Here is a 24,348-nt window from a genome sequence, read left to right on the forward strand (position 1 = left end):
TTCCTGAACACACGACAGGTGTCTTTACATTTCAAAACCAAAATTAATAAATAGTTTTGGACATAATATACAACTTTGATACAGCCTCTTTAAAAGATGTTTGAATTTCTGCTATGTATTTTGAGGTCAATTTTGAGCTAATCTAACATGAGCATATTATTTTAAAATATATATCATTGCTTTGCCCCCACCCCCAAACTTGAGGATGAAACTGTACATTTTGTTTCCTACTCTATATAAATAGATTTTTGTTTCAATGTTGCTTGTGCCCCCTACTACACAGTATCTTCTCCTTCCCCACCCTACCATTTGTGACACCCAATAGCCGATGTGTTAAACAAACATTCATTCATTCATTCCCTACTCCACTCAAGCTATTTCAATTGGGAATTACAGTATGTTATAAATTATAATTTTAATATATACAGTAAACTCTCTATATGTAAAATTTGCTGGTGCCAGCCAGTTAGTTTGAGATATCGTTACATTTGAGATAACTAAACATCTAAATTCTCATGGAGAAAAAAAGTAAAATCACTGTGTAAAGTAGAAAATCTTTTATTGCGTGAAATAACAGTTAATTTCACAAATGCAGACACAATACCAATCTGATTAAAATTAGCTCTACTGGGTCTACCACTAGGTCTAACAGCATTGCGTGGACTCCCATGTCCAGGTGACATTTCATCTATAAATAACAATTTAAATATCGACCAATTACACTTCGCCTTTCATAGCGTTATTCGGGAGCATACAAATTCTAAAAATATCGGGCGAGACTATTTATGCAATAGGCGAACTTGTTGGTCTATTTCAACATTTAAAAAACTGGGAGAAAAGTGCAGTAATAAACTCTGGATTGTATATATAGAGAGTTTACTGTATATATTTTTAGTTTCACGACACTACTAAAGCACATTGATTTATTAATCTTTGGCAATTGGATGTTATACATTTGGAAATTCTGACATATAGTCATCAGGAAGGAAGAAAGGAAATGTATTATTTAGCGATGCACTCAACATATTTTATTTACGGTTATATGGCATCAGACATATGGTTGTTAAGGACCACACAGATATCGAAAGGAAACCCCCTGCCGCCACTTAATAGGCTACTCTTTTTATTCAATTAGCTGCAAGGGATCTTTTATATGCATCACACAGGATAGCACATACCATGGCCTTTGATATATCAGTCGTGGTGCACTGGCAGGAGCCTAGTTTGGGATTTTCAGGTGGCACGCAGACGTTTTTGGTGATGGAATAAAACATAGAGCATAGGGGCCTACAGCATTTACATCGTATATTTTAACTGAAACAAAATATATTTGTAATCTCAGGTGGTGCGCAGCTGCGTATATGGAAGCTAGGCCCCTGACTGGGCCCAGCGATGGGGATCAGAGGAAACCTGCTACATTTTTCCTAATCATCGCTAATGCACCAACTTGGCCAAGGGATCTTTTATATATATGCACTTTCCAACAAACAGGAAAGCACATACCACGGCCTTTGACTAGTTGTGGTGAACTGGTTGGAACGAGAGAGAAAAAACCAATCAGTTGAATGGATCCACCGAGGTGGTTCGAACCTACGACGAAAGCTTCTCAAATGAGCACTCGACCGACAGCTAAATTCCCGTGACAGGTGCGACAACTTCCGATTAGTAAAAACGGAAATAAACGAAGTTTACCGAATGGTTGTCAAGTCGACGAGTGTACGCTGTAATTTATCGGTGATATTTTGATTTGATTTCCGTGTATGTGGCGATCTCTAACAGTAGTGATTTTATTTGTATGTCTTTATTTTGACGTAAATGTATTTATTTTATGTTGTAATTGTCAAACAACGATTACAGCACTGTCCTTACAATGCATTTCTGTTTGTTACGTATAGTGATGTATTTACGTTAGAACTTAATGTCGATTTATTTAATAAGTGATGGTTACTTTTTATGCTTAATCGAATTTAATCACATTTTTAAACCTACAGTATGCTAATCGTATCTTCTATTGAAACCTCATATATTATGTTCATATTTAATGTTCAAATTTTAAGGATATATTATAAAATGTCTGGCTCCTGTCACTGTGATGTCAATATTTTGTTCATACGAATCATAGTCACTTCGTACCCTAGTCATATCGTACAATCCATTTCATACCATGCTGCCAGGTCATTTCGTACCCGAATCATTTCGTACCTTGGTCATTTTGTACCATTGCAAAAAGTCATTTCGTACCCTAGTCATTTCGTACCATTGTGAAAAGTCATTTCGTACCCCAGTCATTTCGTACCATAGTCATTTCATACCAGTACATATTAATGTTTGTCATTGTAACCAAAATCTGATATAGAGTTTGTACCTGATCCATCAGTGCCCCTGCCCCCCCCCCCCCCCCCCCCCCCCCCAACAACAAAACAACATAATGGACCAACAAAATATTATTTATTTATTAGGTCTTCTTCTCAAACTTTTGACATGTATCATTTCTGACACGTTACAAGGTACGAAATGACGTTTTACAATGGTACGAAATGACCAGGGTACAAAATGACTTTTTGCAATGGTACGAAATGACCAGGGTACGAAATGACCAAATTAGGTACGAAATGACTATGGTATGAAATGAACATGGTACAAAGTGACTAGCAACTGTTCATACACTGGTGGCAGCTAAGTCTGCACACCTAAGCATTTGTGTTATATTTTAAAGTTAAAATCTTTCTTTAAAAATATTTGTTTCACCGCCACAGTACAATGGAATGATAAATGTGTTACTACTGAAAGTTATTTTAATTTTAATTTTTTTTAAACTCAAGTAATGAGCACATTTTTAGTGGGACTCCCCTGTATTTACTGGCCTGCATGACGGCACACAAGTCTGCACAGCAAACATTGAAACAACCTCTTCTGTCGCTAATATTTTGTAAGTTCTAAACAACAAACACTTCCTGTTAGAGTCTGTTTCAGAAAAATGTTGATTATGCAAATGAGATACATATAAATGGTGTTCCATGCTCGTTAGTTTGGACAACACAAAATGACAATATAAATAAAAACCAATGTTAAAAATTTTGATCATTATTCAGCAAACGTTGTCTGTTATTAACTGTGTAAATGAGCACAAATAGTGTCTGTTAGACATATAGGATAATCAGTGATAATTTTGAAACAGACTATAGCTAAAAATAGGCCATGCTGTAAGTGCAAGCTTCAAAGTCTCTGCAGCCATATTGCGTTGTGTCACTTGGAGAGAAATTCAAAGTATGCTTAGATGTTTACATTAACAGATAAAATAAAACATTTATTTCATTTATGGATTCATAAATTGCAATACGGTATGTATTGAAGCTTCTGTGTAAACTTGTGTAAGTTGATATGCAAGGTTGATCATTACAATGTTGACAGACGTGTTGACAGGTCACGAGGTGATACAAAAACACGTTGATTGAGGCTGGCAAAATATACTTTTAGTGCATTAATTCAGAGGGTTTTTTCAATCAAATTGTTATCTATCAGTTTTATACATATATTCACAATTAAGATGTGTTGTTTTATGAATTAAATTAACGTTGTTTGTTTGTTTACAAACATATCCCAACACTTGTTTCAAGACGTAATGTAACATAATTAACATGTGCAGACTTTTATGCCATGCAGACTAAGTCTGTGCATATTAATTACGGTACCTTACATACGTCTTGAAACAAGTGTTGGGGTATGTTTGTAAACAAACAAACAGCATTAATTTAAAACAAAACATTTTGATTAATATACGTATAAAACTGATAGATAACAATTTGATTGAAAAAACTCTGAATTAATTACCTTTTGCCAGCCTCAATCAACATGTTTTTGTATCACCTGTCAACATGTGTCTGTCACCACTGTAATGATCAACCTTGTTATTTGTTACTTGTATATCAACTTACACAAGTTTACATATAAGCTTCAATACATACCTTATTGTAATTTATGATTCCATAAATGAAATAAATGTTTTATTTTATTTGTTAAGCATATTTTAAATTTCCCTCCAAGTGACACAACACTGGCTTCACAGACTATAAGCTTACAGCATGGCCTATTTTTAGCTATAGTCTGTTTCAGAATTATCACTGATTGTCCTATATGGCTAACGAAAACTATTTGTGCTCATTTACAGAGTTAATAACAAACAACTTTTGTTGAATAATGATAATAAATTGTAATGGGTTTTTTTTGGTCATTTTGTGTTATCCAAACTAAGGAGCATGGAACACCATTTATATTTATCTTATTTGCATAATCTAAATTAACTTGAAACAAACTATAATAGGAAGTGTTTGTTGTCTAGAACTTATGAAAAGTCGGATCAGTTACCTGTTTGTTGTTTCTGTGAACAATAGCGACATAAGTGGTTGTTTTAATGTTTGCTGCGCAGGCTTATGTGCCGTCATGCAGACCAGTAAATACAGCGGGGGGGAGGGCACTAAAAAGCACTCATTACTTGAGTTTAATTTTTTTTTTTACATTTTTTAACTTTCAGTAGTAACATGTTTAATAATACCGTTTATTGTTCTATTGTACTGTAACGGTGAAACAAATATTTTTAAAGAAAGATTTTAACTTTAAAATATAACACAAATGCTTAGGTGCGCAGACTTGGGTGCCACCAGTGTATACATTATATTCAGTATTATACTGAGTATGTATAAAAGAATATTTTTTGTAAATTTATTTTCAGATAATTTATTCAAAGGTGACACTGGAAATGTCTTATTTTTTTATTTTTAGAAACATTATGGGTGATTCACCTATACAGAGGTCAATAGCGGAGTCTCCAGACTCAGATATTTCACAAGGAAAACGTAAGTGAAATTAATTTAATTGTATTTCACAAGCAGTGGTGTAGCGTGGGCGGGGTCACCGGGGCAGTTGCTCTGGGTGCAAAATTCTAGACTGGTGAAAGGGACCCGTGGAGTGCTAACGGTCCACTGGTTAAGAGGTGCCATACTTGCCTTGCCCCGGGCACTGGCAACCCACGCTACGTCGCTGTTCACAAGGAAAACATAAGATTAATTTAGTTATATTTCACAAGAAAATGTAAGAAACATTTATATAATTGTATTTTACAAGGAAAATGTAAGTGACATTAATATACCGTATTTGACCGGAAATAAGCCCAGGGGGCCAAGACAACTCATTGTGAGCTTAGCATGGGGTGGGCTTATTCCCAGACAAGGGACCAGTTTTGTTGAGAAAAAAATAAAATAATAATAAAATAAAATAAATAATAATTCCTGAAAAACAGAACCAGTTGAATTCGTTTCGGGAATTTCCGTAAGATTTGATCCGTGACGTCACGAAGGGAACTCCTTTCGATAGTCAGCGCCATTGTTCATTGCTTCTTTTGTGTTTATTATGGTTAAACGGCGTGTTTTTGGCGGCTGTAGCAATACAAAAGCCGATAAATTTAGTCTTCACGCATTTCCTAGTAATGTTGCTGTGAAAAAGCTGTGTGTGAATTTGATTAAAACAACGTGGAAATACTGGACAGGAAGAAAATCACGGAGACCGTTGCGACAGCAGACACTTTAGTTTCGATTCGTCCAAACTGGCTTGTCGGCTTAAGCGAGATATGGGAATACCAGGTGTTATGGCTTTTAAGAAAAGATGCCGTACCAACAATTTTTGTGCGACACAAAACAAATGACAACAAGCCGACGCCATCCACACCGAAACGACCTTGGGGTGCATATCGTAATGTCCCAAATTGCGTTATGCTTTCAACTCCGGTCAGTTTGTTTTCTCATGCACGGTTCGTGCAATCACCGAGATCCGATTTGTTGTCGTTTGCATCTCGTTCATTTGTGAGATTTTTCTTTACAGTTCGAGAACATTAAAACAAAGTTATTTATTTCTGAGCAGACTGTTTTCACAACTGCACACAAAAAAATAGTATTGTTTTGTTATTTCCAAAACACTTTTACTTCTCTCTTTTTTACGTCAAACTAAACTGAAATTATTCACACAAAAAAAAACATCTTCATAGCGGGATGGGACGGACTAAAAGTCGTTTTTGTTTATTTCTTAAAATTACCGATATCGGGTCCACTTGACACGTAGAATTCAAGAGTTATTTATCGTCTTTTCTACTACATCACAAGTATTAGAACATACAGTGTAGCAAAATAATTCGCACGAAAAGCTAAAGAACAAAACAAGAATGAAAGTTGTAAATTAGTGGTAAGCTGTCTCCACGACCATTTTCATCGTCATCTGTCAGGCCGGTGGGTCGTCGGAATATGTTCCAGGTTCAAACTGATAAGGCATTATTTGTTGTGTTGCACAAATATTAGTCCAGTCGTCATTACTACACTATTCATCATCGAAAGAAGAATGGCATGATCAAGCTTGGCAGTCGCTGTCGGTCCCATTTCGCTTGCGCTGGAAGTCATCTCGTGGTAGGTTTTTGTGAAGCGTGTTCCCTTCGTGACGTCACGGCTATTTACAGGCAAATTTTTTTACCGAGAATTTTACTCGGTCGTTTCCGGCAGTGTTCTACGGGAGTGATGTTTTAATACTTTTATGGGGCATTTTCGTAATTATTGATTTACATATCGGTGTAAAATATTATTGCAATGAATTAAGAAAGCATGTAATTGTGGAATTTTAAATTTTAGTGTATGGTCTGGCACAGCACTTTAATATAATTATATTTCACAAGCAAAACATAAATAACATTAATATAATTATATTTCTGCAAGAGAGCTACCTCACAGGCATGTATACCAGAGCTGGGGTGTAGCCTCAATTAAAGGCACTTTCAAACCAGTGATATTTTTTCAGCATTAGGTAGGACCCCACAAGTAAGCCAGTAAAACAATAAGGTCTGATTCAGAATACCACAGAACCCCAGTTCAACTATGTGTTTATAGTCCGTCCCACAAGGATCACATTTTTTTCATGCTATGTAATTTACTACAAGTTATTTATATCCGAGCCGACTGATTTGTAATTTGCACTCACAAATTGTATTTCTTTGTTATGTCCAAAACACTTTTATTTTTCTTCTTACATCAAACCAAACTGAAAGTATTTACAAAAAACATTTTAATAGAATGATGGGATGGACAATAGAATACTATCTGTCCACACCTGATGTTTGTTTGTTTACCTGTGCATGTACTTCTAATAAAATAATTTCAATAAATATTTCCTATTTTGTACAAGCCTTGCTTCTGAAGGAGAATTATGTAATGATTTAAGAGGAGCTGTGACAAGTTCAAGGGGAGAGACATTTTAGCTTCCCTTAGCATGTGAATTAAAAAAATATAGTACTACACAAGGATTAAATATTAGAAAAAAAGAAAGAAATGTTTTATTTAATGACGCACTCAACACATTTTATTTACGGTTATATGGCGTCAGACATATGGTTAAGAACCACACAGATTTTGAGAGGAAACCCGCTGTCGCCACTACATGGGCTACTCTTTCCGATTAGCAGCAAGGGATCTTTTATTTGCGCTTCCCACAGGCAGGATAGCACAAACCATGGCCTTTGTTGAACCACTTATGGATCACTGGTCGGTACAAGTGGTTTACACCTACACATTGAGCCTTGTGGAGCACTCGTTCAGGGTTTGGAGTCGGTATCTGGATTAAAAATCCCATGCCTCGACTGGGATCCGAACCCAGTACCTACCAGCCTGTAGACCGATGGCCTAACCACAACGCCACCGAGGCCAGTAGGATTAAATTTTAATGCTCAATATGGTGATATCTTAAATTACTCCTCGTACTCTAAATTAAAACTCCCTCATTTGTTTTATGGTAACGTCTGTTAATCTGAAGAGGATAATAATATATTTTGTCAATGTATGGAACCTTGCTGTTATATATATATATATATATATATATATATATTGTAAAACCGTTAATACACTATTATAATTAATTATAATATTACAGGACATGAGGTTGGCTCCCGACTGTCAGGAAAAGTTACATTTCCAAACTCCGTTAAATCAGCATCTAGTGACCATTCATCAGTTAAACAAGGTATGTATTATTCAAGTTATATTTCACAAGTACTGTTACATTAATTTTTCCATAAAAATATATAAGTACTGTTACATTAATTTTTCCATAATTGTACATTTAAATGGAGAAATGTATAGAATAAATTTGTCATGATGTTTGATAGTCAATTTTGTATTTAAAAAAATTTAAATTGTGTTTTGTTAAAAACAAAAGAACACTATGTCCTGTAGTGGTATACATATAGTTCATGTTAGATTTTAAACGTTTTAATTGATTCTGAATATTCTTTCATTGTCGTTTAAAAGTCAAAATAAATTTTCATTTTTATCTCACCCAAGTAAAATGAACAAAGTGACAAATAATATGTCATCCAATGACGGACCGTTATTTAATGTTTTCCGTAGATGCAGCTCATTCTGGCAATCCATTTGTCATGCCACATGACAGTGACATTTTCATGCTGCGAGATAAAGAGAGGAAGAAAAAGAAACTGGTATGAATTGTTTTGAAGCTCTACAAAATATTCAACTTATTATCAGATTCCATCATAGTGTATTTACAGTTGTTTAGTACTACAATATCTGACTTAGTGATTGGCACATTAAAATATTATGATTCTAAATTAACAATTGATATGCTTCAAAACTCAATATGAGAAACATATTATACATGAAACAGAATTATTTTAATTACAGCCTAACCTATATATTACTTAATATGGTCACGATGGCAATACATATGGCAAAATAAACTAATGTATTTAAGGTGCTCAAAGAATATTTATAAATACACTCTGTTACAGCTGGACATGTTGTAAGATCCATATAATGTATGAAGTAATTATAATTAAAGGATATTTCAGAGGCATGTACATTTATAGACAGATTTTACAAACCAGACTTCTATTATTTGCAGGAGCGAGAACGACAGAGACAGTTGAAAGTTCACGAAAAGACGACGTACGCAACTCAGGTGAATTGTCGGACAGCTCAGATGATCCGCCCAGCCGATTCTGATGAGGATGAGGAAGAGGAGGAAACAGACAAGGCTGTCGCCGTCAAGGACGACCCACAGTTCACCATCGCAGTCACACGCGGTACGGGGTCACATGATGATCTCATGGTGTCATAAATTGTACTAATGTTTAAATAACAATAGTAATGATATTAGTTCACCATCGCAGTCACACGCGGTTTATGGTCACGTGATGATCTTGTGGCGTCAATGATTGTACTGATGTTTAAATAACAATAATATCTGTTCACCATCGTAGTCACACGCGGTACGGGCTCATGTGATCATCTCATGGTGTCAGATTGTACTAATGTTTAAATAACAATAGTAATAATATCAGTTTACCATCAAGGAACTTAAAGCATCACAGTGTATGAATATAACCATCATAATCACTGTTGGCATCATTATCTTCCTCGTCATCATAACAGTAATAATAATAGATGACCCTCTAGTTAATTTCTAACTACATTAAAGGTGACGTCAAATGATATGAGTGCCTCGTACAAGAGTAGCCGATTGCATAGCAACTGATGAATCGTAATGTTGGTCTTCTTACAATCGGCTATTCTTGTGACTATTTTCATATGAGACACTTGAGGCACTCATATCATCACCTCTAAAACAATAAATTAACTAGAGTCCTTCCCATATGGAATGCTGTTTTTCTTACTATGGTATTACTACAAGTTATTTAAAGCCAATTGTTTTCTAAATTGCACACAAAAATAGTGTGGTTTGTTTTTTGTTATTTCCAAAACTCTTTTACTTTCTTTTTACATTAAAACAAACTGAAATTATTTACAAAAAAATAATATTCATGGAGACTGGGAAGGACTACAGAGAGTCAGTCAATATACTTTAACAGTAGAATAATTATCATACCTTTAAAAGAAGACTGATTATTATAGTTCATGTTATGGTTTCTGGTCACCAATTGATTACAATTAAAATTGGGTTTAATGCCTTAATTAATATTGAAGTTGAAAATGTTTGTATTTACAGATAGACATGTAGAGAAGGAATCTCTAGCCGAGTATATTTCCAAGAAGAGAGAGATGTTCCTAGTCCAGGTATTGTAGCAATATACAAATCTCAGACTTGTAAAAGAAAGGGAAGATAATAGCTTGTGTTAAAAATATAATATTTTCCACAAAATCTGTCACTGTTTTCATCTAAAAATGTTTTACAATACAATAACGTAAGATGGCATGATGTATTATATTTCAGCACTGTCCGTCCATATGACAGGTTTTTGTCTGGAAAATGTCTTCCTTACTTTATAATCATTAACATTATGTCAAACATCAGATGTACTGGGGTACTAGAAGTGATATTTTAATAAAGAAACTGTATTTTCCAACTAGTGTTACAGGACCGTGTAACTTATGATTTGAGAGACAATCAATGATCAACAATGTCAACAACATGAATAATTTCTCTTTTAAATTTTCTATCAATATTCTCAGAGTGAAGTGAAATGACACGAGAAAGGTAATATCTTCTCATTCTAATTTTCTGTCAGGATTGTTTTGGTGTAAATTGAAATAATAGATTTACATCTATTAGTGTTATTGTTTTTAACCCAAAACATAATTCAAAATAAAATGTTAACTTTTAGTGTTACTATTAGTATGTTTCAAATCTATTTATAAGTATTATCTCTTATTTCATTTATGTTCATCAGGGTATAAACATAAAAAATCATCCACAAACATATGCCAATTCACACAGTTTGCGGATGATTTGTTTTGTTCATACCCTGATGAACATAAAAGAAATAAGACACAATCCTTAAATGACATGAGACAGATAATGATTCCTTGTTTAACTTTCTGTCAGTATTCTCTTGGAGTGAAGCGTGATGAGATGAGAAATATAATGATTCCTTGTTTAACTTTCTGTCAGTATTCTCTCTGAGTGAAGCGTGATGAGATGAGAAATATAATGATTCCTTGTTTAACTTTCTGTCAGTATTCTCTTGGAGTGAAGCGTGATGAGATGAGAAATATAATGATTCCTTGTTTAACTTTCTGTCAGTATTCTCTTGGAGTGAAGCGTGATGAGATGAGAAATATAATGATAGCTTGTTTAACTTTCTGTCAGTATTCTCTTGGAGTGAAGCGTGATGAGATGAGAAATATAATGATTCCTTGTTTAACTTTCTGTCAGTATTCTCTCTGAGTGAAGCGTGATGAGATGAGAAATATAATGATAGCTTGTTTAACTTTCTGTCAGTATTCTCTTGGAGTGAAGCGTGATGAGATGAGAAATATAATGATAGCTTGTTTAACTTTCTGTCAGTATTCTCTTGGAGTGAAGCGTGATGAGATGAGAAATATAATGATAGCTTGTTTAACTTTCTGTCAGTATTCTCTTGGAGTGAAGCGTGATGAGATGAGAAATATAATGATTCCTTGTTTAACTTTCTGTCAGTATTCTCTCTGAGTGAAGCGTGATGAGATGAGAAATATAATGATAGCTTGTTTAACTTTCTGTCAGTATTCTCTTGGAGTGAAGCGTGATGAGATGAGAAATATAATGATAGCTTGTTTAACTTTCTGTCAGTATTCTCTTGGAGTGAAGCGTGATGAGATGAGAAATATAATGATTCCTTGTTTAACTTTCTGTCAGTATTCTCTCTGAGTGAAGCGTGATGAGATGAGAAATATAATGATTCCTTGTTTAACTTTCTGTCAGTATTCTCTCTGAGTGAAGCGTGATGAGATGAGAAATATAATGATAGCTTGTTTAACTTTCTGTCAGTATTCTCTTGGAGTGAAGCGTGATGAGATGAGAAATATAATGATAGCTTGTTTAACTTTCTGTCAGTATTCTCTTGGAGTGAAGCGTGATGAGATGAGAAATATAATGATAGCTTGTTTAACTTTCTGTCAGTATTCTCTCTGAGTGAAGCGTGATGAGATGAGAAATATAATGATAGCTTGTTTAACTTTCTGTCAGTATTCTCTTGGAGTGAAGCGTGATGAGATGAGAAATATAATGATAGCTTGTTTAACTTTCTGTCAGTATTCTCTTGGAGTGAAGCGTGATGAGATGAGAAATATAATGATAGCTTGTTTAACTTTCTGTCAGTATTCTCTTGGAGTGAAGCGTGATGAGATGAGAAATATAATGATAGCTTGTTTAACTTTCTGTCAGTATTCTCTCTGAGTGAAGCGTGATGAGATGAGAAATATAATGATAGCTTGTTTAACTTTCTGTCAGTATTCTCTTGGAGTGAAGCGTGATGAGATGAGAAATATAATGATAGCTTGTTTAACTTTCTGTCAGTATTCTCTCTGAGTGAAGCGTGATGAGATGAGAAATATAATGATTCCTTGTTTAACTTTCTGTCAGTATTCTCTCTGAGTGAAGCGTGATGAGATGAGAAATATAATGATAGCTTGTTTAACTTTCTGTCAGTATTCTCTTGGAGTGAAGCGTGATGAGATGAGAAATATAATGATAGCTTGTTTAACTTTCTGTCAGTATTCTCTTGGAGTGAAGCGTGATGAGATGAGAAATATAATGATAGCTTGTTTAACTTTCTGTCAGTATTCTCTTGGAGTGAAGCGTGATGAGATGAGAAATATAATGATAGCTTGTTTAACTTTCTGTCAGTATTCTCTCTGAGTGAAGCGTGATGAGATGAGAAATATAATGATAGCTTGTTTAACTTTCTGTCAGTATTCTCTTGGAGTGAAGCGTGATGAGATGAGAAATATAATGATAGCTTGTTTAACTTTCTGTCAGTATTCTCTCTGAGTGAAGCGTGATGAGATGAGAAATATAATGATAGCTTGTTTAACTTTCTGTCAGTATTCTCTTGGAGTGAAGCGTGATGAGATGAGAAATATAATGATTCCTTGTTTAACTTTCTGTCAGTATTCTCTCTGAGTGAAGCGTGATGAGATGAGAAATATAATGATTCCTTGTTTAACTTTCTGTCAGTATTCTCTCTGAGTGAAGCGTGATGAGATGAGAAATATAATGATAGCTTGTTTAACTTTCTGTCAGTATTCTCTCTGAGTGAAGCGTGATGAGATGAGAAATATAATGATAGCTTGTTTAACTTTCTGTCAGTATTCTCTTGGAGTGAAGCGTGATGAGATGAGAAATATAATGATTCCTTGTTTAACTTTCTGTCAGTATTCTCTTGGAGTGAAGCGTGATGAGATGAGAAATATAATGATTCCTTGTTTAACTTTCTGTCAGTATTCTCTCTGAGTGAAGCGTGATGAGATGAGAAATATAATGATAGCTTGTTTAACTTTCTGTCAGTATTCTCTTGGAGTGAAGCGTGACGAGATGAGAAAACTGGAGGAGATTGCCCAGGCGGAGGAGAGAAAGCTTGAACTGGCTGAACAATATCTTGAGGAAGATGCCGCCATGTTTGATGAGTTTCTCAAAGAAAACGACAAAAACTCTGTCGAGGCAATCAAAATGTAAATAAAGTGATAATAATATAAATTATCCAAAGTACGTCTTGTTATGACAAAGTAGATGACTATGTTACAAACCTCCACAGCATTGTACTTAATTTATAATCAAGTCAAAGCAAATTTGTTTTTTATAATAACACTTTTAATAGTTTAAGATTTACGCTAGCCTGAGGCATTAACATCTTACAATAAACATATTATCCAGGGAGTTATGTTTTTATAGGGACTGGGGTGTCATTAAAATTAATTTTAAGTATTTTTTACTTTTGCTTTTTAAGACAAAATTATAATATACATAAGTTATTGATTGTTACATAATCTGTGAAAGGCTTTAAGGGTCTGATCAAAATTTATGTCCTGGTTGGAAGTATTTTCGATGAGGATTTTATGCACCAATCTGTTCCTTCTGTGTAGGCCTATAAGCCAACTCTTCATCAGGAAAGTATTTCTAGATTTCAAAACTCAGCTTATACAATAATACAACGTTTAATAGTGTAAGTTTTACAGTTGGAAGATTATTGTTACTGCATTGAAATATTTGTAAGAAACACCTAAGAGGAGATATTAGCATGGTGGCAATGTTTATAATTCTGTTCTTTCAGAGCTGAACAGGAGACGAAGATGAAGCTGGAGAAGGTTGCGGAGATCAAGCGGATCAATGCGCAGATGATGGCCATCAAGTCTGAGATCAACAAGTACGAGGACACGCTCAAGGAATACCAGCTGTACAAGAAATTCCTCGATGCCCTCACACCACAGGTGTCCGCTCTTTACACTCGCTCTCATCACACCACAGGTGTCCGCTCTTTACACCCGCTCTCACACCACAGGTGTCTGGTCTTTACACTCGCTCTCACACCACAGGTGTCCGCTCTTTACACGCTGTTTACACTCGCTCTCATCACACCACAGGTGTCTGCTCTTTACACTCGCTGTTTACACTCGCTCTCATCACACCACAGGTGTCCGCTCTTTACACTCGCTGTTTACACGCGCTCTCATCACACCACAGGTGTCTGCTGTTTACACTCGCTGTTTACACTCACTGTCACACCACAGGTGTCTGCTCTTTACACTCGCTCTCAAACCACAGGTGTCCGCTCTTTACACTCGCTCTCACACCACAGGTGTCCGCTCTTTACACTCACTCTCACACCACAGGTGTCCGCTCTTTACACTCACTCTCACACCACAGGTGTCCGCTCTTTACACTCACTCTCACACCACAGGTGTCCGCTCTTTACACTCACTCTCACACCACAGGTGTCCGCTCTTTACACTCGCTCTCACACCACAGGTGTCCGCTCTTTACACTCGCTCTCAAACCACAGGTGTCCGCTCTTTACACTCGCTCTCACACCACAGATGTCCGCTCTTTACACTCGCTCTCAAACCACAGGTGTCCACTCTTTACACTCGCTCTCACACCACAGGTGTCTACTCTTTACACTCTCTCTCAAACCACAGGTGTCCACTCTTTACACTCGCTCTCACACGACATGTGTCCGCTCTTTACACTCGCTGTCACACCACAGGTGTCCACTCTTTACACTCGCATACACTCACTCGCACACCACAGGTGTCCACTCTTTACACTCGCTGTCACACCACAGGTGTCCGCTCTTTACACTCACTGTCACACCACAGGTGTCCACTCTTTACACTCGCTCTCAAACCACAGGTGTCCGCTCTTTACACTCGCTCTCACACCACAGGTGTCCGCTCTTTACACTCGCTGTCACACCACAGGTGTCCGCTCTTTACACTCGCTCTCAAACCACAGGTGTCCGCTCTTTACACTCGCTGTCACACCACAGGTGTCCGCTCTTTACACTCGCTCTCAAACCACAGGTGTCCGCTCTTTACACTCGCTCTCACACCACAGGTGTCCACTCTTTACACTCGCTCTCACACCACAGGTGTCCGCTCTTTACACTCGCTCTCACACCACAGGTGTCCGCTCTTTACACTCGCATACACTCGCTCTCACAACACAGGTGTCCGCTCTTTACACTCGGCAATACACACTGGCACACATATTTATGTCTTGTAGTTGAATTTTCATTGAGGATTTTCGTGTCTGTAGTTTAGACTCATGGGGCCTGAGGCTTATAAAACATTTAGTCTTAATAGAGTCTGAGACTTTTAACATCACAATAACAAATAGTATGTGCATGACATGATTGGAGATTTGAGTCTAGACTCTAAAGTTTTATAAGCATGGGTCCTGGGTGTGAATTTATCACGATTCCATGCATCTCTGAACCCCTTGTTTTGTCAGAAGCGTAAGATTATAAGATGGAATTCCAAAATATTTGTATTACATTATTTTATAGTTTCTATGAAATTGTAAAAAATTCCAAAATTCAGTTGCTGCTGATAAATAGAATGACATAAATGTATTATCTTGTAAATGAATTTGTTATTTGAATTTACATATCTGCATGGTACATTCATAAATAGAGTCACACAAATGTATATCTTATATATGAATTTTCAATAGAGATGATCACACAATTGTACACCTGAGATTAGTTTTAATGGATATTAACATATTGTATATTTAATGGTGCACATGTTGTCACACTGTTGACATGGAGGAGGCTGGAGACACCATAATTATTTTATGTCTGCTGTATCTTTCCACTATCAATACTAGGTTAAATAAACTTTTAGTTTGCTTCCCTCACCTTGCATGTAATCAATGCTGGAATAGCCCTTTGACAAAATGTTTATCTTACCTGATGAATTTTAGAAAACTAATTGTGGATTGTTAATGAGTTTTGTAAATGTTATACATCACTCACGTGATCTTTATCTCCCAGTATGATTTATTAAAAGTAGGCCTTCCTTTAACATATTTTGTTCATACGTTTGTAAATTAAAGTGACATATTGCAGATTTAATATATGATATATATATGAACACTAAAGAATGATTTCACTATTGTCCTTGGTTAGGAATATCGAGCAGAAAAAGACGAATTGAAAAGAAAGAGAAGGGAAGAAAGGAGGAAAGAACGAGAGAAGAATTTAATAAATCAGAAGAAAAGTTCAGCCTCCGATGGTTCAGACAAGCCAGGTAGCAAGGGGAGAAAACTATCAAAGAAGCAGTCTGCCAAATCAAAGTGAGTGAAGTACCAAACACACAGTAAACAGGTGATTAAACAGACTGTCCTGAAGGCCTTTTTAACTATTAAACTTACACTTTAAATAAATGTTCTTGTTAGAAGATCAGTGTCTCTATATCCAGTGTGTTTCTGATTTATCTAATGTTTGTAGTAGCTTGAACAACTTTTTATTTCCTAATAAATTTTTGTTTTAGTATGTACAAAATGATTGTACAAAATGATTGGTAGATAAAATCAAGTTTAGATTATGACAAAGAACAGAATGACCCAGAAACACATTAAATATACAGACATGGATGTTTTAAAAAGAAAATACATTGCATGTAATGTAATGGTGGTTAAAAAGTCTCCACTAGTTGGGAACGTATTACAGTCATGGCAAACTTAGGACAGTGTCTTTAATGTCACAGGAAGTGTGGTACACTGAGATGTGTAAAGTCTGGCTCAGGTTGATTTTGTGATTACACAGATCAGGCGCTGACTGACTTTACTGCATCAGACTGCAGAATGTGCCTTGATCACATGGAGCAGATTTGTTATGTTTTATCCTGTGTGGATCCGATCTGTATAACCGCAAGTTGAACCTGAGCTAGCCTTAGTGGTTATATATCAATTCAATACCAGTTCATTGAAAATGGTTGTGCTTTATAGATTTGCCACCAAAACTAGATTTGCAACTAATGGTCCAGAAATTAGTTTAAACAGTGTTGTGTGTATGTTTATGTATATAAATGCGATATTTGTGAGTTTAACACAGACATTCTTGTTTTCAGAGTGATCAGTCTGACAGAAGATGGCCTGTCTTCCTCCACAGAGTGTTCTGATGACGACAGTGATGAAGTACGTCCTTTATATATAAAATAGTGTGAACAATAATAACATTATCACCAATGTTACACTTACAATTATTAAAAGTTCTTAATTCATTTTGTATAATCTTTTTTTTTCGCATTAAATTTTTAAGATTAATTATAAAGATCATATTTTGTATCTTTCTGGTTCATCAGGTTAAGAATAAAAAAAAGATACATGCACATACTTTACTGTGTCAGGCATACGCATCAGAAACGGGGGGGGGGGGGGGGGGGGGGTGCAGAGGGCACTTCCCCTCCCCACAAGTCTGAAGATTATGCACTGTACAATCCACGTTGGAAGGGGGAATTTATATAATGGCCCTTCCATTTGATGTCATTTTCCAATACCCTATTTCAAATAAGTAAATTTGTGAATATATTTTTAGAAATGTATTGACGTGTATATATGTATATATATATATATATATATATATGTTTATACACAGACTTCTGAAAATTGCAAGAACAATGTTTACGTTCGCCCCGCATTTTCACAAGTGTGATTTTGCGAGATTGATTACTCATTCATGCATCAAATTAAGGACATCACATACATGGTTGTAACAAGCTAAGCCAAATGAAATGGGTTACCTCTAATTTGTTTTGGTGTAAACCAGTACTGATTTATGCAGACTTTAAATTCTCCATGACATCTAAATGCACACTTTATTCTGTTAACTGTTTTTTGTTATCTTTTGACAGGACGTGGATCTGTATTTCACTGACCCCCAGGAGCTACTGAATATTTTTGCTGAACTGGAGGAACAGAACTTGTCTCTGATTCAAAACAGTCAGGAGACCGAGGAGGCCCTCGAAGACATGAAACAAAATATAAAACAAACCAAGATGAAAATGTAAGAAAGCTTTGATGCATTGCTCTGAGGTTTTCACGGATTTACCACTAGTGAGGGTTTTTAGAAGATGGGAAATAACTATAACACAAACCGAAATGAAAATGTGGTAAAAGCTTGATACATTAATTGCGATTATCATTTATTGACCGAGTATTTTTGAAAGCCAAAAACCCCCCTAAAACCCCCCCCAAAAACCACCTTGAAATGTCACATTTGCATTAAAGTAAACACTGTAGATCCTGAAATTAATGCGATCATATTATTAATGCCAAAAATGCGAGTTTGTGTGATTCGCATTAATAATCTGACACCTTTATTTGTATGTTTTGTCCAGCAATAGTCCAGCAAGCTGTGTCACACACTATTAAAACAAACTAAGATTAAAATTATAATTAAAATAACTGGAGCACAATTCATCATAGGCAAGATGGACTAATTATCTAATAGTCCAGCAAAAACCGACACGATTCATCGCGTGTAAATGGGTTTTAGCACGCTAATCCTGAGGTTGACCATTTCTTTGTTTTTACTGTTCAAGTTTGCTGCAACTTTGTCGGCATGTCTTAGGAAGATATAGCTGTAATGGTGCGTATATGCTAATGTTTAGCCAGATTTAGGTAACTTTACAAACTTCAAAAATATGCTTTGAGTTGATCTCACCAATAACACTAGGGACTAACCAGGGTAATTGATGTGTACCCACCCATGTTAGTGAGTTGACCTCATTGAAGACGCCTGTAACTTGGATTTAACCAAAAAGTACACAGACGTGTGTTATTAGGAAAGTAATACTTCATAAGGAGGCTACTCACATTAATTTCATGTCAAATTTTAGTCTGCCCACCGTCACTCACATTAATTTCATGTCAAATTTTAGTCTGCCCACCGTCACTCACATTAATTTCATGTCAAATTTTAGTCTTCCCACCGTCACACACATTAATTTAGGGACGCATTAATTTCAGGATTTATAGTATAGAGAAAATTTACTAACAGTGAGTAGCACAGTGCAATATTGTGTCAATAATGTTTTATCCACCTTTAAAACCGTATATTCATAAGTGCTTTGCTATAGAATATTTTGAGATGTTCTTGAGGATGATGACAGTATAATCTCTTTATTTTGGTAAAAATTGTATGGTGGCTGTATTAGTTTTCAAATTAAACATTGTTATGAAAATGTTAAAAAATTAAAATGTTTACTATATTTATGTTGACCCCATTATTTTACTTTCAGGGAAAAAGAAACACAAATTTTACGAGAGCAGATTGACAAACTGAAAAAGGCAATCGCTAGAGAAGAGGAGAAAGCAGCAGACTTACAAATAAAAGCCAAGTAAGGAGCCATGAAGTGGACCAGTAGGGGCCAACTGGACAACAGCTCTCTGTCACACCGTAACCTGCTCTCTGTCACACCGTAACCTGCTCTCTCTGTCACACCGTAACCTGCTCTCTGTCACACCGTAACCTGCTCTCTGTCACACCGTAACCTGCTCTCTCTGTCACACCGTAACCTGCTCTCTGTCACACCGTAACCTGATCTGTCACCTAATTCTATTTACTCCACATTCCCATCAACTTGTCCAAATATCACAACAGCTAATCAAAAAGCCATAATCTTCTCTGTTGCCAAGGATACCTGTTTCTGGTTATGTGATCACTTAATTTTTTTTTTTTTTTTTTTTCTCTTTGCACTTTTTTTTTTTTATATCGACTGGCACCAGCGTCGTGGCAGGCCATCGGTCTACAGGCTGGTAGGTACTGGGTTCGGATCCCAGTCGAGGCATGGGATTTTTAATCGAGATACCGACTTCAAACCCTGAGTGAGTGCTCCGCAAGGCTCAATGGGTAGGTGTAAACCACTTGCACCGACCAGTGATCCATAACTGGTTCAACAAAGGCCATGGTTTGTGCTATCCTGCCTGTGGGAAGCGCAAATAAAAGATCCCTTGCTGCCTGTCGTAAAAAGAGTAGCCTATGTGGCAACAGCGGGTTTCCTCTAAAAACAGTGTCAGAATGACCATATGTTTGACGTCCAATAGCCGATGATAAGATAAAAAATCAATGTGCTCTAGCGGCGTCGTTAAATAAAACAAACTTTACTTTTATATCGACTGGCATGAATACATATACCATTAGTAATATCACCATTAATGGTATTATTTATTATATTAGACATGTGTAGCATATGACTCGTATAGCATGACTTGTTAATAAAAAGGAAAGTAATGATAGTTTACTAACACATTAACACTCTTTTTAATTAGTGTTTAATCAGGGAGTGTTAAGTGTCCAACACTTAGTAATTATGACATTAATGTTGGAGAAGAAACCCATTTCTGTAGCGTAAGTAAGCGATGTTTGATATACACTTTGTTGATAGGGAGACCTCCTGTGGTCAGTCTCACATGACCCAGTCTCTCTTAACATTTATGCTTTAGCTCTTTCATGTGTTATAAGATTTGGCCATTTGAATTGCAGATGAATACTGCCAATATAAGCTTGTGGGAGGAAAAGCAGGGTGTCTATTAACCATGTGATCTACAGTTTGCTTCAGTAATTGGGGAAGAGGTGGCCATCTCTGACAGGGAGATAACCCTTCTCCCTGCCCTATGAGTTGTATATAATTCCGTATAATGACTTTGTTTGTTTGTTGTAGAATGTTCAACTACGGAGAGTTCAAGGCTGAGGACCAGGACAAGATGTTGAATGCTCTCAACAAGAAAGTGGAGGAGGTGTACCGGAGCTGTATCGGGGACAACGAGGCTAACATCAAGTAGGTGGAGCACTCTGGTCGACAAACCAGACGTTCGGTCAGCTCGTCCTCATTGGTGTAGGATTTACAGAGTATAGGTGTCATGGTGTTACCAGTAATCATCTTGCCCTCATAGACGGTTGTAGCAATTCGAAATTAAAACATAATACTTTGAAAGTAGTTAGTTAGGAAGTAAATTGGTCCTCAGTTTTGTTTCGTTTAGAGAGTATATGTGTCATGATGTTACCAGTAATTCTCTGGCCCTCATAGACTGTTCTATTTGTGTAATAGCAATTCAAAATCAAGACATAATGCTTTGAAAGGAGTTAGTTAGGAAGTAAATTGGTCCTCAGTTTTGTCTCGTTTAGAGAGTATATGTGTCATGTTACCAGTAATTCTCTGGCCCTCATAGACTGTTCTACTTGTGTAATAGCAATTCAAAATCAAGACATAATGCTTTGAAAGTGGTTAGTGTTTAGGTAGTAGATTTTTTGCTTTTTATTACTAGGATATTCTTATGTATTAAATAAAATTTCAGTAAAATAAAATTTATTTATCAGACATTTATTGTTCGATATATTTATAGAATTAATTGAAACAGGCTCACAGTGTTTTTCTTAAACCTCATTTGTACATCAGAGTGATTAATGTGTTGGTTTTTGTTTGTTAATTTAGCACCCTCCAGATGCTGACGAATATAGAGAACAGGCTGGAGGAGTTGTTTGAGCAGATAGAAACGATGCCGCAAGACAAAGTGGAGGCCGCTGAACGGGTTTGTAACTTTGTGTTGATCAGTAGTGGCCATTTCAAAATATCTCCATCAGACTGAAACACAACCTGTTGTTGAGTCTTTAGATTTAAATTAAATTTTAAAGCATTAATTGGGACATTTAAGTTTTATGGCAGCAGAAAACAACAACATTCACCAAACCTGTACCATTAAGAAGTACCACAGTAATGTATAGAGTAAACCCACAGTTTGTTTGACCAAATCATCTTACAAACTGACCAGTGTTCAGCAGCCTCAAAGGCCAGATGCTGACAATCCTTTTGATAGCTGTGTAAGGTGGTATTATATGACTGTATGATGGAGTGGACTGATATTGACTGTGTGATTGGGTTAACATTATGGCTGTGTTGATCATATGCTGATAACTATATGATGGTTGACTATATGATGTTATTGATAGTGATGGAACACAGTGCAAGGTGTTCACTGGGTATGGGGTTGACTGATGTGCACTGTGTGTTGGGGTTGACTGTATGTTGTTGACTGGTGTTTTGACCACTGCAACTGTTACTGTTGCCAGGCGAAGGAGAAGGAGCGTCGACTGAAGATGAGAGAGGAGAAACTGGAGCTACAGAGGATCCACCAGGAGGAGAGAGTCAGACGGGCACTCGAGAGAGCCAAGGCCGACCCCAAGAAAAAGGTTTTTAATTATTATTTTCATGTTAATACCTTTATAGTATTTGAGAGGCATGCCAAAGCATTGTGGTTTATCAATTAAAAATAACACATCAAAGTTACTTTTAAATGTGTACAATATACGGAAAATACAAAATCCTTTTTTTTTTCTTATATGTAAAAACATGAAGGAAAAAAACAATAAAATCTTTAATGTTCAAAATATTTTCATAAAAGTTGGTATTTTTCTTTTATCTTTTGTTTTCGTTACCTTTGTCATACTGTTTGGAAAGTTATTTTGAAAATATATATTCAAAAATAAACTCATTTGTATATTGCAAAAAGTCCATATTGTAGTCTCTACACTGGTTGTTTTGTGTATATTATTTGCAATTCAGAAAGTCCAGATTGTAGTCTCTACACTGGTTGTTTTGTGTATATTATTTGCAATTCAGAAAAATATTATTTTAAGACATCTCTCACCAAACTATAAAAAAACTTCAATTAAAACTTGCTGTATCCAAGTCATTTCTTTTTCTTCAATAAAATGCCTCCCAACTACCCACTTGGAACTACTAGCAGCCAGTCAGCTTGCAATAATCCGACTGCATAAATATTTTATAGTTTTCAAATGGTATCATTCATATTTAAAATATTATATATTTGTACTTTTCAGACTGGCAAGAAACTTGTGTTCCGATCTCAGCCGCCAATGTTAAAGAAGAAACAGGACGATGGGGCGGACCAGGCCTCGAAAGAGGAAGAAGAACTCGCCTATTTCTTTCAGTGGTAGCTACAGATGTGGACGTCTTGTGTACAGTGTCATGTATTTATATATGTTGATCAGTGTTATTGTTGACATAAAACATCTTATTACCTCAAGGACGTTTTGTTGTGGACAGTGTCGAGGAATCAGTTTTAGAAATGAATATGGTGTTCTGATACACACTGAACACTAGAACTGAAAGCAGTTGGTCAATGGGCCTGCATGTCATTAAGTCGGTGGTTGTGCTGGGCACACAACTCATCTGTCTGGACTGTCTAATGGTTACTGAAAAAAAGAAGTCACTATTGTTGCCCAACATCTCCCTACAGAATTGTTAAATCTCGCTCCATGTGGGAACCACTACCGAGATGTGAACACTGGACCAAGCAGCCCGAGGTCTGGTACCTTAATCACTACAATCCTCACAAATTGAGAACAATGCTTAGGTGAAATGGATTTTGTAATTATAACCTGGGTACTTGCCAAAATGTATTAAAAAATAATAAATTTACGCTTTTAATGGAGAACTCCGACCGTAGAACTGGTACCCAGGACAGATATGAACACATTTCTGGGACAGAAAAATTGATCATTTGGCGTTGCCACTGTGCAGCTTTGTAATGAACTGTCTCCCTTGTCAATGTAGCAAGAAAAGGGGTATTGTTCCTTCAAAGTTTAATTAATAAACAGGCTAGCATTTGTTTGCTTGGTTATATAAAATAATATGACAAACCTGTGTGTCATTTCTTGGAATAACTTAAGAAAAGAAACAAAAAAAAAATCAAGAAATGCAATTTTACCTAAATAAATGTATTCAATACACAAAACGCCAAGTCAGAATGATAATTTTTTTGTTTTATTTTGAGTGTTGTACAAAATTCCATCTGCTGTAAATACATGCCTCATGGTTATAATATTATAATACATGCTATACACACTAGCACACAAGCGAGTACCAGCGAGCGAGCATACAAAGGTGGTCCGACCCACTGTGGCTCGGTCTGACTGCGGTACACCATGCAGAGAGCAGAGATCATCGCAGTGAGACACAACATAGAAAAATAGAGATAGATCAATGTGTGTGATTAAACAGT

The 24,348-nt window shown here is 36.1% G+C and overlaps 1 protein-coding gene across 3 annotated transcripts; it reads left to right on the forward strand.

Moving 5' to 3' along the window:
• The first annotated feature begins 1,690 nt into the window (after positions 1 to 1,690).
• LOC121367439 (cilia- and flagella-associated protein 100-like) lies at positions 1,691 to 24,091 on the forward strand. Of its 3 annotated transcripts, none has more exons than XM_041491610.1 (16): positions 1,691 to 1,758; positions 4,780 to 4,853; positions 7,960 to 8,049; positions 8,436 to 8,524; positions 8,947 to 9,127; positions 10,051 to 10,118; positions 13,330 to 13,493; positions 14,093 to 14,249; positions 16,451 to 16,617; positions 17,394 to 17,460; positions 18,177 to 18,328; positions 19,566 to 19,664; positions 20,988 to 21,104; positions 21,759 to 21,855; positions 22,394 to 22,513; positions 23,165 to 24,091. In XM_041491610.1, exons 2-16 carry the CDS (start codon positions 4,787 to 4,789, stop codon positions 23,279 to 23,281), a joined length of 1,752 nt encoding a protein of 583 aa, XP_041347544.1. In that variant the 5' UTR covers positions 1,691 to 1,758; positions 4,780 to 4,786; the 3' UTR covers positions 23,282 to 24,091. The 3 variants fall into 3 exon arrangements, with proteins under 3 accessions (XP_041347544.1, XP_041347547.1, XP_041347545.1); XM_041491613.1 differs by having other exon boundaries at positions 1,718 to 1,734; XM_041491611.1 differs by having other exon boundaries at positions 1,722 to 1,793.
• Positions 24,092 to 24,348: the final 257 nt, after the last annotated feature.

This window comes from Gigantopelta aegis, chromosome 3 (genome assembly GCF_016097555.1).
Source record: "Gigantopelta aegis isolate Gae_Host chromosome 3, Gae_host_genome, whole genome shotgun sequence".
Classification (NCBI taxonomy): Eukaryota; Metazoa; Mollusca; class Gastropoda; order Neomphalida; family Peltospiridae; genus Gigantopelta; species Gigantopelta aegis.

Excerpts from the sequence above, each read along its gene's own strand:
- LOC121367439 (XM_041491610.1), top strand. The coding sequence starts at position 4,787 with ATGGGTGATTCACCTATACAGAGGTCAATAGCGGAGTCTCCAGACTCA. Across the intron at positions 4,854-7,959 it reads AGATATTTCACAAGGAAAAC|GACATGAGGTTGGCTCCCGA; the intron begins GTAAGTGAAATT and ends ATAATATTACAG. Across the intron at positions 19,665-20,987 it reads GACTTACAAATAAAAGCCAA|AATGTTCAACTACGGAGAGT; the intron begins GTAAGGAGCCAT and ends TGTTTGTTGTAG.